Source organism: Pristiophorus japonicus, chromosome 3, assembly GCF_044704955.1.
Source record: "Pristiophorus japonicus isolate sPriJap1 chromosome 3, sPriJap1.hap1, whole genome shotgun sequence".
NCBI classification, from domain to species: Eukaryota; Metazoa; Chordata; class Chondrichthyes; family Pristiophoridae; genus Pristiophorus; species Pristiophorus japonicus.
This window is the reverse complement of record NC_091979.1, coordinates 63757812-63771100: the sequence shown is the minus strand read 5'-3', so window position 1 is coordinate 63771100 and position 13289 is coordinate 63757812. Positions and strand designations below refer to the sequence as shown.

The 13289-nt window shown below is 49.6% G+C and overlaps 1 protein-coding gene across 1 annotated transcript in view; it reads right to left on the bottom strand.

The window, feature by feature from the left end:
- The window catches only part of LOC139253841 (histamine N-methyltransferase-like), a 67794-nt gene that overhangs the window by 35177 nt on the left and 19328 nt on the right, over positions 1 to 13289 (bottom strand). The window contains exon 3 of the mRNA XM_070873598.1: positions 1589 to 1696. Coding sequence (XP_070729699.1) covers positions 1589 to 1696 — 108 coding nt within the window. The remainder of the gene's footprint in view (positions 1 to 1588; positions 1697 to 13289) is intronic.

The following is a 13289-nucleotide window of genomic DNA, read 5'->3' as shown; positions in this document are numbered from 1 at the left end:
GCAAATGGCTTGCAACCAGTGAAGGAAAAGGTTGATGCTGTCATCAATGCTCCAAAGCCACAGAACATGTCTGAGGTAAGATCTTTCCATGGAATAGCCCAGTACGACACACATTTATTACGAAGTTAGCAACCATATTAGCTCCATTTCATGAGCTCCTCCAGAAGGATGTCCAGTGGAAGTGGACGAAAGTGAAACAAGAAGTTTACAATGCTTCAAAGAGAAGTCTGTCTAGCCATGCTCTAATTTAACACAGGGCATAAGCTTAAGTTAGCATGTGATGCTTCCAGTTACAGTGTGGGAGCTGTCATAAGCTACATAATGGGCCATTCGGCCCAGCGTGCCTGTGTCAACTCCTTGAAAGAGTCATCCAATGAAGCTCACTCCTCTGATCTTTCTCCATTGCCCTGCAATTTATTTTTTCCTTTTCAACTATTTAACCAATTCCATTTTGAAAGTTCTTATTGAATCTGCTTCCAACACATTTTCAGGTAGTGCATTCCAGATCACAACCACTTGCTGCATTAAAAGAAAAACTCTATTACCAAATGGATGTGTGCGGAGCTTGTTCATAGGGGCATCAAACACTGCCCGCAAGTACCTGCCAGGATATGCTAGAACTCTCGGGCAATTTTCCTTCTCACATCCAGGAAGACACTGCAGCAACGTTCCCTGTAAGCCGCGCAGCCGGCTTGTTGACTTTTCAATACAGGTCGAGCATCCGATATCCGGAGTTCCAAAATTCAGAATGTTCCGGAATCCGGACACTGGGCCGATCCGTGGCAGGGTTGTCGGGAAAACGGAAAGTGTTCCAAAATCCGGATTCCCCTGCCTCGGCAACCCGACTTCGCCCCGGCCCTCGGCGGCCCGACCTCGTCCCGGCCCGACTTCACCCCAGAACCGTCTCCCACCTCTCCCCCTTACCTCGGCGGGCTGACCTCGCCCCCCTACCTCAGATGCCCGACCCCACCTTCCTCGCCCCAGGCAAAGACGTTCCCAAATTCGGAAAAACCCGGAACCCAGAATGGCCTCGGTCCCGAGGTTTCTGGATTTTGGACGCTCAACCTGTACAAGAAATGCACATGCGCATTTAGGGAACATTGCATTGCAGTCTTCTCATTTGACCATGGTTCAGATCAGAAACAGGGATTGAAAATACTTTGATCCTTCATTTTCACTTCAGAGTGTTCTTCACTCGGCAACATTGTGCTCCCCCCCATCTGTTTCTATTTCTTTTTCTCTGCAATTGGTTATACACAGTCTCAACGCGATGGAGCACAAAATTCATCTAAAAGAAAACAATAAAGATCATTCACTTTTTTGAGCATCGATGACAACATAATCACAGAAGATACTAATTAATAAAAGAAAAATTTAGTTAGCAGTAAAATAGTTCTCAGCATCTTTACATAGGTTAGTACCAACTACTGGTTCCATGATCAATCAAAAGGACAGCGATGTCTCACGCACACTCGGTCACTACCTGAAACAGACTTGTTGTTCCAAGATGATTTAACACCTCAAATAAAACTGCAGTTTTCACCTGGAAACACGTGGTGTATATAAAAATTTAAGTTTAAAAAAATACCTTTGTAAGTGGAGAGTTGCTCAGGATTAGGCTCCACCACCTCATTCCGAATTGAAAGACCTGGATGTTTGGACTTAATTTTACCAAGTATTTCAAAGTCTATTTTACCTGAATGGAAAAACAAAACACATCTGAATGCTTCTTTCCATGAACTCATTACAGTGCCTCATCAATGGGAATAAGTAAGATGCATTAAAATGGCTTGGATTTCAAATGGTCTTTTAAATTATATACCTTTCATTGTAATTTTCCTTTACCTTTCAAATCAATTTTCACAGAACTACAACCAGTGCTATTTTGCAAAAACAATACTTCCTAATTATATTTTCATTCAATTCAGTTCACAAGTCTATTATTTGTTTTAATATAAGGAACTAAAATGAATACATTGAAATAAGAAAACATACTGTAGATTTTGTTAAAGTAGCACTCAAATTATGGAAAATGGACATCAAATAATAAAAGGATTTTGTTCTGAACAAGTTACTCCTTCTCAAATCTGCAGTGAGATTCTTGGACATGGGAACTGATGGGTAGATATGCCGCATTCCTTTCCCAAAGTCAAACAAAATTCCACATTATTCTTGGAATCCGCCATTGTTTATATGCAGTGCACTCTCCATCAGGAAAATGTTCTGCAACAATTTCTAACACCTTATGCAAATTTTATTTGTCTTCTGGTATCGTTCTAATCGATCCAGAAGTTGACTAATTAATTGTTTTCTGCACAGCTGTACAGACGCTCTGGCAGTAATTTTCCGGGTTCGGGATTTCCTGCAGCTGTCTCAGAAACCCCACCCCCGACGGGGAATAGGGCCGTATGCCCCTCAAAGGAAGCGGAGCGCTGTCGCTGGCACTCCACTTCCTTTGCAGGGTGCTCCCGGGGCGATATCGTGGTGTTGAGTCCAGCGTCGCACAGAGCAGGCCAGCGCTACACGGATGGTCCACATAGTGCTGATGCACAACAACACCCCATCCCATCCATTAAAGGGGAGGGCCGCTGCGCACTCTGCATGGTCCTTTGGTGGCCGCCGCTGGGTTACCAGCGACGCGATCGACCGAGCCAGCAGCCCCCACCTAAAACGGTGGTGGCCTGGGGCTCTAACGGCCTCCCGTTTAAGGGTCGTCACGGAAGCAGGCATCCCTTTGCTTCGCGATCAGTGAAGCTGGCATTGACATCCACCCCCGCCAGCCTCGCAGCCCGCGGGGCAATTTTCCCCATGAGATGGAAAGGGTTGGTGAAGGGTCGGCATGCATTGTGCTGACGTCATCGGCGATTGAGAGCGGCCCGGGACACTAACCGTGGGGCGCACCGGGTGCCAGGACAGCGCCCCCCAAACCTCTGGGGCAATTTCCCAGGCGGCGGTTGCACCCCACCTCTCCCAGGAAAAAATGCCATTGCCCCCCGGGGATGCTACCGGGACCTTACAAAGGGGCAATTTTGCTCCATCTAACTTTTAGACTCAATCTCAGGCAGTGTTTGAATTCATTTCTAACATCTCGGAGAAGACAGGTGAATGCTTAATCACACAATTTCCTGTATAACAGTTAAAAGTTAGTTATTTTTACGTTGAAATGATAAACAAAACACACATTTAGAAACAACCAATTTTCAAGGAAAGAAAATATTATTTACATTTTCTTTTAAATGTGAGGTAAAAACATTCATAAAATAACAGTGCATCAGTTACTTCGGAATAAACACATTCTATGGTAATACATGAAGGAGTTGAGATGACATAATTGAGGTGATACCATTCCAGTCCATCAACGGTACCTGGAATATGGCAGTCCTGCTACAGATTATTGACTCAGTTCCCATCTTCGCTGGTTTTTCCAGTACAATATTTATCCTATGCTAGAACTAACCAGGTGTAAAATTCAGCTCTATAGCACCCGATTCGTTGGCACCACATCTACATTGTGCTAAAAATTGCATCCGCACCGCATGCACACACATCTAGTGCGTGCCGCGCCGGATGCCATCTTGGTGAGGGCGGTAAGGCGGGCGTTAAAAGTGTGCATTGGAAATATGCAGATCATGACGTCTATCAGATAATGCCCCGTGCTAACTCGCACAGCTAAACATGCGTTCAGCATCAAGGACCCCCATTAGCAATATTTAACAGGTTCTATTTTTATTCGTACCTGGGATGTGGGTGTTGTTTCCAATGCAAGCATTTATTGCCCATCCATAATTGTCCTTTAGAAGGTGGTGGTGAGCTGCCTTCTTGAATTGCTAAAGTCCATGCGGTAAAGGTACTCCCATAGTGCTGTGAGGAAGGGAGTTACAGGATTTTGATCTAGCTACGATCAAGGAATGCCGATATATTTCCGAGTCAGAATGGTGTATGACTCAGAGGAGAACTTGGAGGTGATGATGTTCCCATATGTCTGCTGTCCTTTTCCTTCTAGGTGTTAGAGGTCTGGGTTTGGGAGATGCTGTCAAAGAAGCCTTGGCGAGTTGCATCTTGTAATTCCAAAGTTAGGTGCAGACTGATTTCTATGTAAGTTTTGTGGGACTTGTTTGGAGTTTTCTTGAATTGTTTAAATTTAGTGAGGTAACAGGGAATCGTTCTGCATGTGGAGAAGACCTTTGTTCTGACTTCAAAATTTCCCACGGTGCAGGGCGCCATCAACTGCACACACATGATTTTGCAGGCACCTCATCTAAATGCTGAGATGTACCACAACAGCAAAGGTTTTCACTCGCTGAATGAACAGTTGGTGTGCGATCATGCTCAGCACATCATGATGGCAAATGCCCGGTATCCTGGCAACAGTCATGATGCTTTTCTTCTGTGCTAGTCCACTGATCCTTCAGTCTGTGAGCCACCATGACAAACCAGAGGCTGGCTGCTGGGCATCAATGATTAGCCCTTACACTTCTGGCTCATGACTCCAATCCGCAACCCAACCACATGTGGCCAGCATGCATACAATGGGATCCATGCTACCACATGAAACATCATAGAGACCACCACTGGGCTGCTGAAGCAACCGTTCCACTGCCTTGCAGCACTCACCATTGCGCTTCTCAAAATTGGTCCTGATCTACTCCGTGCTCCACAATCTCACCATCATGAGGGCTCGGCCCTTGCCAGCAGGTATATGGCCAGCTGAGGAGAAGATAGAGGAAGCAGAAGAGGAAGCAGCTTAATCAAGAAAGTCTCTTTTTGCCAGGGCTCTCCGTGATCGACTCGTCTGACTGCGGCTCCAGTAAAGGCAACATCATTTCCACATTCACCAATAGTCTAATATCTTACCATTCCTCTGATGCTGACCATCACAAAGTCGTCTTGGCCACAATGCTGAAATTAAAACCACCACAAAACAAACATTCCAATTTAATTTTATACAACAATCCATCCAACATTACATAAAAAAGTCAACCAATCACCCTTAGTGCCTGGTTTCAGTGTGTCTTTTCCTATCATAATGCTCCTACGCAGTGCTACCCCAGTGACTGCACCATGGTTGGTGGAAGGCTGCTGATATTCTGTGGGGGAGACTGCAGGTGGCCTTGCAGGATGACCTCGAGCAGCTTTGGCCTGGAAGGCCCAGCTGTAGACTGCACCACCTCGGCCTGGACGGCAGCAGTCTGGACTGGCTGGCTGACAGGCATCAGCAAGGGTATTGGCGGAGTGGCTTGTGGTGGGAGCATGAATGCTGTCATCCTGAGAGAAGACAGTAGGTGTGGTGTATGTAGCACACAAATCACTGACTCCACACTGTCTGGTGTTAATCTAACTGCTGTGACCTTCATCCTTTATTGAACAGCCTCAGAGTGCCTCTCAGGTGTGGTGGTCAGCCTTTTATATTGCCTGTTGCAGGCACTTTCAGGTTTCCCACCACAGCGCCCTCTGTGGTGTACCATTGTGCTTATATTACATTTAAGGTACCAGGACAATACACACATCAATACATAACATCACACTTCCCCCCCCACCAGGACGCAGGACGACGATACACACATCAATACATAACATCTCACTTCCCCCCCAGTCCCGAAGCCATTGCCGGGGATCTCGACCTTGTTTGTCCAACGGAAGGCAGGTAGGCATAAACAGTGCGTTAGTATGGTACATGTTATCTGATACATTAACTAGTTATTGACTGGTAACGGATCCCTGATTTCCTTGTTAGCTCTTATCATTAATTGTACTTCATATTCATTATTTTACACAAATATAGTGGCCATTCAGCATTAAAATATTAATTTTTATTATAAATCCACCATCTCACATTAACATAGCTCATTTTAGACTCGCTCTGCCTTACAGAAGTCCTTTTTGGGGACCACCACATGGTAAAGCCCTTTTTAAGGCGCCATCTTTGATGCAGGAGGATTCCACGAGGCTTCTCCTTGGGCGCCGCCATCTTTGATGCTCTGCTGCTCTGGACACGAGGCAGCCGCCATCTTGCTCTCCGCCGCTCCGGATGCCCTCCGCCGCCGCAGCCTCCGCTCCCCTCCGCTACCACCTGACTTGCCGCCTCTCCTGCGGCCGTCGTCGTCACTTCTCCGGCGGCCACCGTAGCCGCCTCCCCTGCGGCCGTCGTGACCTCTCCAGCGGCCGCACTTGCCGCCTCCCCCGCGGCCTCCGTAGCGGCCTCCCCTGCGGCCACCGTGGCCCCCGACCTCCAGCTGCTGCCGCCGCCCGACTTGTGGCCGCCGACCTCCAGCTGCTGCCGCCGCCCAACTCTCCCTCTGCATGGGCCCCTCTGATCCGCCGGCCATCCTGGATCCCTCGCACCCTGCCCGCAGCGCCCTGCCGGCTCACCCCTCCCCCCCGCCCACCCCCCCACTCGGCCCTCCTCTGCAGGGCTGCTTGCCTGTGGGGGCTGAGGCTGCAGGATCTCAGTGTGCGGTCCGGGCCTGGGGCTTGCTCTGCTTGCCTGTGGGGGCTGAGGCTGCAGGATCTCTGTGGCTTGAGGTCCGGGGCTGGGGCTTGCTCTGCTTGCCTGTGGGTGGATTGAAGCTGCAGCTGCAGCTCGGTCGGCGCTGCTCTCTGGGGACCTGGGGCACGGCAGCATCCCGGGGAGCAGCAGCCTGTGGAGTGGTGAAGTCTTCCCAGCTCCCACGGACCTTCCCCATCCACCTCCGGCTGAGGAGTGTTGGCCAATCGCATGCAACGACCCACAAAGGTAAACCGTGCGTCTCGTCCCCGTGGGATACCTGCACCTCCGCTCTGCCAAGAACAGGTATCAGTTCCTTGGTGTAGGTACGCAGCTTTGCCGTGACCGGGACCAGCTTGGGTCGTGCAGCTGGGTTAATCGACAGTTTATCAAAAGTTCTCCGACTCATCAACAACGGACCCGAGCCCGTGTCCACTTCCATACTCACTGGGACTCAGTTGATTTTTACTTCCCTTATCACTGGGGGCGAATCGTCAGTACACGTGTACAGTCCCAACACGTCATCATCTTCTGCCTGCTCCTCACTGGATGGTGGATCATCCCCCATCTCCTCAGCCACATGATGAGTCCGATTTCTTTTACACATACGCTGAAGGTGGCCTTTCGTGTGGCAGGTATTGCACGTGTACTCCGCAAACCTGCACCGGTGAGCCCCATGGCTTCCTCCACAGCGCCAGCATGGTGCTGCATGATTGGCCCCCCTCAGCAGACTCTGAGTTCCAGGACCCCGAGGTCCGTGCTCTCTGCCTCATGCAGAGTCACGTTCTGCAGTTTTGTCCATGGCAGGCGCTATCCTGTGGACAGTGCCTGCCGGGTTCGAGACTGTGTGGATTATTTGCTTGTTGCTGCAAGTCGAGGTCATATGTTGACCGGCTGATGGTGATGGCCTTTGTCAGAGTGACTGTGGGTTCTGTGGCTAACAGCTTGTGAAGGAGGCCCTTGTGGCCAATCTCCACAACGAAAATGTCCCGTAATGCCTCGTCAAGGTGTGTGCCAAAATCGCACGGCGCCGCGAGTCTACTGAGGTCCGCAGCATAGTTGGTGACATCCTGGTCCTCAGGTCTGCAGTGATGGTAAAATTTGTATCTGGCCGTGAGGATGCTCTCCTTCGGTTTCAACTGATCACGAATGAGTTCAGTCAGCTTCTCGTATGACTTGTCCCTGGCGCTCCTGGGTGCCAGCAAATCCCTGATGAGACAGTAAACCTCATCTCCACAACTGGAGAGCAATATCGCCTTACGCTTATCTCTCATTGCATCCGTGTCCTCCGTCAGGTCGTTTGCTGTGAAGTAGTACTCGAGCCTTTCCGTAAAGGCCTCCCAATCATTGCCCATGGTAAAATCCTTTAGCGAGCCCAGAGTAGCCATGGTTGCGTGGAATTCATCCGCTTCCTTGTCGCCAATGTGGTGTATGTAGCACACAAATCACTGACTCCACACGGTCTGGTGTTAATCTAACTGCTGTGACCTTCGTCCTTTATTGAACAGCCTCAGAGTGCCGCTCAGATGTGGTGGTCAGCCTTTTATACTGCTTGTTGCAGGTACTTTCAGGTTTCCCACCACAGCGCCCTCTGTGGTGTACCATTGTGCTTATATTACATTTAAGGTACCAGGACGATACACACATCAATACATAACATCACAGTAGGTTCATGCTCCACAGAGCTGCTGCCACTCTGCTGGGGCAGTGCCTCAGTAATCCTAGTAATCTGTTTGGAGAACAGATTGTTGGACTGCTGCGACACCCTGCAAGTCCCTTTCCACAATGGTAATTGCAGTCACAATGACAGCAGTCTGAGCTTGCATGGTTGCAAGCTGAGCCTGCAAATGAGCGGTCTGAGCTTGCATGGCAAAGGTTTGAGCATCCACTGCAGCAGTCAGACTTTAGGTTGCTTCTATCTGTGCTGCAATGGAAGCTGAGACATCGGTCATCAGACGTTGCATCATAGTTGGGTCGAGAAGTGCAGTAATGAAGTTGCCCATCGAATCCATGCTGGAAATTATGGACTCCAAGTTCTGCGCAAAATGTGTGCAATGTTGGTCCAGGACTCTTCCATGCTCCTTAGTATTGCACTTAGACTTTCTAGCAGGCCTGCCATTGCACCAAGCATTTCAGTGTGTATACCCATCAGCCTTCTTCTGTAGGCCGTCCCATTGAAGTCCTCATCTGATTCTTTCTGCAACAGAACTCATGTGCGACTTTGCCCTCCGAGGAGCTGGCATCTGCGCTACCCTTTCCCCTTGCCCTGGCCACAGGCTAATCTTAGCCAGTGTCTCATCATGTGCAGATCTCGCGTCTAACTTATCCTCTAAAGTACGGGGAGTGTCAGTATCTGAGCTGGTGACTGGGAGTTTGAAATAGAGTGTCGCTGTGTCATCATGATAGTTGTCTTCCTGCTTCTCTGCCAGTGCCTGGCCAGGTGGCAGATCTTGGGTGTCTGAATGAAGAACACAAGGGTCATCATCATAGGCAGTCCCTCGGAATCGAGGAAGACTTGCTTCCACTCTTAACATGAGTTCTTAGGTGTCTGTTGTAAAGTCCTGTCCCCTCAGTACAGATTCACACGAGGCATGTAGTGAAGTCAAGGTCACTCTGGACCTGCACCTTTATTTCACAGCTCTGTAATGCTGCACTTGCCTGAGACCTGTCCTTCTATACCTGTCTCTTGCAAGTGCACCCCTGGTAATAAGGTATGCTGATGGTTACAGGCCATATCTTATTACAGTCATGTATAGCATGTTAGGATACAGTATTTTATAATAATGTAAGATACATGACATCACCCTCCCCCAAGGTCTTATTGTCTTTATAGGTTCAGTCTCTCAGGTGGTCTACGCTCTCACGTGGAGCATCTGAGTTGTGGTTCAGTTGTTTGCCTTGGTGTCTGTTTTTCTTTGTGTGTGGTTGCTGGTATCTCGCCTGGGCTGTCTGTTTTGATTGGTGTGATTGTTGTTGACTCGCCTGGCTTGCCCTTTCCTCAGGTTGTTCCCTCTGTTTGTCCACCAGGTGTGGTGCGAGTTCCACATTGTAGTCTGCCTCTGGTTCCACAGTGTTGTTGGTAAATCTGTTTTTGACTTGGTCTACATGCCTCCGGCAGGTTTTGCCATTGTCCATTTGTACTACCAGTAGCCTGTTTCCTTCCCTGCCTGATACTGTCCCTGCAAGCCATTTGGGACCCCTGCCATAGTTTAGTACAAACACTTTGTCCCCTATCTCATTCCATCTCCCCCTCGAATTTATTTCATGGAACTCAGTCAGCTTACGGCGCTTTGCATCAACGATTTCGTGCATGTCTGGGAGGATTACTGAGAGCCTTGTTTTTAAAGTCCTTTTCATCAACTGTTGCACGGGGGGGGGATCCCAGTTAATGAGTGCGGACGATATCGGTATGCCAGCAGCAGTCGCGACAGGCGATCCTGCAGTGTGGGACCTTGGATATTAAGCATGCCTTGTTTAATGATTTGCACTGCTCTCTCCACCTGGCCATTGGAGGCCGGCTTGAACGATGCCGTCTTGTCATGATTTATGCCGTGGTCAATTATAAAGTCTTGGAATTCTGCGCTGGTGAAGCACGGACCATTATCACTGACCAATATGTCAGGGATTCCGTGCGTTGCAAACATGGTTGCGAGGCTCTCCACAGTGGTGGAGGTTGTGCTTGAGTTTAAAATGGTGCATTCGATCCACTTTGAAAAATGCATCTACAACTACGAGGAACATTTTGCCCATGAATGGGCCCGCATAGTCTACGTGCACCCATGACCACGGTTTGGTAGGCCAGGGCCAGGGGCTCAGTGGAGCCTCCCTGGCGGCATTGCTGAGTTGGGCACAAATGGTGCACCTTCGGACGCAGAGCTCCAAGTCCGCGTCAATACCAGGCCACCAGACGTGGGATCTGTCTATGGCCTTCATGAGAACGATTTCCGGGTGCTCGCGGTGGAGCTCCCGGACAAATGCCTCTCTGCCTCACAGAGGCATGACTACTCGGCTGCCCCACATCAGGCAGTATGTTTGTAGTGATAGCTCATGCATGCGCCTGCGAAAGGGTTTTAATTCCTTGGGGCAGGCATCACGAGCCTCTGCCCAGTCACCGGTTAGGACACATCTTTTTACTAAGGATAACGTGGGGTCGCTGGCCGTCCAGCTCTGATTTAGTGAGGCCACATGAGCAAACCTGTGGACTCAAAGGCATTGATTGCCATGACTATCTCACAGTCCTGTTCGTCAGACCCTTCCGTGGTGGCCAGGGGTAGCCTGCTGAGCGCGTCGGCACAGTTGTCTGTGCCTGGTCTGTTCCTTATGGTATAGTCGTAGGACGCCAGCATGAGTGCCCACCATTGAATTCGCGCCGAGGCGTTGGCGTTTATTGCCTTGCTCTCAGATAGGAGGGACGTGAGGGGCTTGTGGTCGGTTTCTAACGCGAACTTGGCCCCGAAAAGGTATTGGTGCACCTTTTTGACACCATACACGCACGCGAGCGCCTCCTTCTCTACCATTCCGTACCCGCGCTCCGCCCGCGAAAGTGACCTGGAGGCATAAGCTATGGGTTGTAATTTGCCCGCACGATTGATATGTTGCAAGACGCACCCGACCCCATACGCTGACGCATTGCATGTGAGAACTAGCTTTTTACCTGGGACAAAGAAAGTCAAAACACTGTTGAAACGCAGAAGGTTGCATGCCTTATTGAAGGCACGTTCCTGGGCGTCCCCCCAAAACCAATCGCACCCCTTCCTGAGAGGCTCCAGCAGCGTGCTTAAGTTCTGCATAAAGTTCCCAAAGTAATTGAGTAGCCCGAGAAAGGCGCGCAGTTCTGAGACATTCCGGGGCCTGGGTGCCAGGCGAATTGCTTCTGTTTTGGACTCTGTTGGGTGGATTCCATCAACAGCAATCCTTCTGCCCAAAAATTCAACCTCGGGTGCGAGAAACAGGCATTTGGATTTCTTGACTTGTAAGCCTACCCGATCCAACCGCTTTAGTACTTCCTCCAAATTACGGAGATGGGAGTCGGTGTCCCTGCCTGTGATAAGTATGTCGTCTTGAAATACAACCATCCCCGGGATGGACTTGAGCAGACTCTCCATGTTGCGCTGGAATATGGTAGCTGCCGACCTGATGCCAAATGGGCATCGATTGTACATGAAAAGGCCTCGATGTGTGTTGATGGTGATGAGTAGCTTGGATTCCTTGGTCAATTCTTGAGTCATATACGTAGATGTGAGGTCTAATTTTGAGAAAAGTTTACCTCCAGCCAATGTGGCAAATAAGTCCTCCGCTCTGGGCAGCGGGTACTGGTCCTGTAAGGAGACTCTGTTTATGGTAGATTTGTAGTCCCCACAGATTCGTACGGATCCATCAGGCTTCACGACTGGGATGATGGGACTTGCCCAGTCGCTAAATTCCACAGGTGATATAATGCCTTCCTGCAGAAGCCTGTCTAGTTCGTGTTCAATCGTTTCCCTCATCACATAGGTTACAGCTCTGGCCTTGTGATGGACCGGTCTAGCATCCTGTGTGATGTAGATTTTGACTTTGGCCCCTTTGAAAGTGCCCACACCTGGCTGAAAGAGATGTTCAAATCGCTTTATAACTGTTGAGCAGGAGGTCCGTTCCTCTAATGACATGGCATGGACATCATCCCATTTCCAGTTTAGTTTTGCCAGCCAGCTTCTCCCCAGCAGTGCTGGGGGGTCTCCGGGGACAATCTACAGGGGAAGTCGGTTCACTGTCCCTTTTGTGTGTGACAGAGAGCATGGCGCTGCTGAGGACTGGTACGATTTCTTTGGCATAGGTCCTTAGTTTGGTGTCAACCCTTGTGAGTTTTGGTCTGTCTCTTTTATGCGGCCATAGTTGTTCAAATTGTTGAGCGCCCGTGAGAGATTGATTCGCTCCCGTATCCAGCTCCATGTTGACAGATATCCCATTGAGTAGGACCCTCATCATTATAGGAGGCGTCCTGTTGTAGGAGCAGCGGCCATTGATCGTGTTGACCCGCTGTATATCGGTGTCCCGGGTACTGTCCCCATCATCTTCTGGTGCGCTTTCCGACCCATCTGATTCGTTTACCAGCCGAGCTGCCGTTTTTTTGCACATGCAGGCCAAATGCCCTGTATATTCACAATTTCTGCAAACAGCCTGCTGAAATCGACATCCCCTTGACGAGTGCCCACCCCCACACCTCCAGTACAGACCTGTTCCATTGTTCAAAGTGTTCCCAAACAATGAGTTGCGTCTGGTTGATCTCTCTTGAGCTTCTCTCAGTTTGTAGTTGATTGCTCACATTGTGGGTTGATGAGGTGTGAACGGCCGTTCCTGTGGCCCATGATGGCTTCTGCCTGCTGTCGAGAGCCTGTTCTTCTGGTTTTGTCTGTGTGTGGGGGTAGCAGCTTGTTTAGTGCTGTGAACTTCTTGTTCCGATATTTCGTTAGTTGTCGTACCTGCATTGTAAATCAACCTCGTTTCTTCTTCCCCTACCAAAAATGCCTGTGCAACCAGTGCTGCTGCCTCTAAGGTCAGGTTCTTGGTCTCTATGAGCTTTCGGAATATGCCTGCGTGGTCTATTCCTTCAATGAAAAAGTCTCTCAGCATTTCTCTCCTTAGTTCATCGGAGAACTCACATCAACTAGCCAACCTCCGAAGTTCCGCCACGAAGTCGGGTATGCACTGGCCCACACAGCATCTGTAGTGGTAGAACCTGTGTGTGGCCATGTGTAGGCTGCTCGCTGGCTTCAGGTGGTCTCTTACCAGTGTGCTCAATTCTTCAAACGACTTGCTTGCTGGTTTC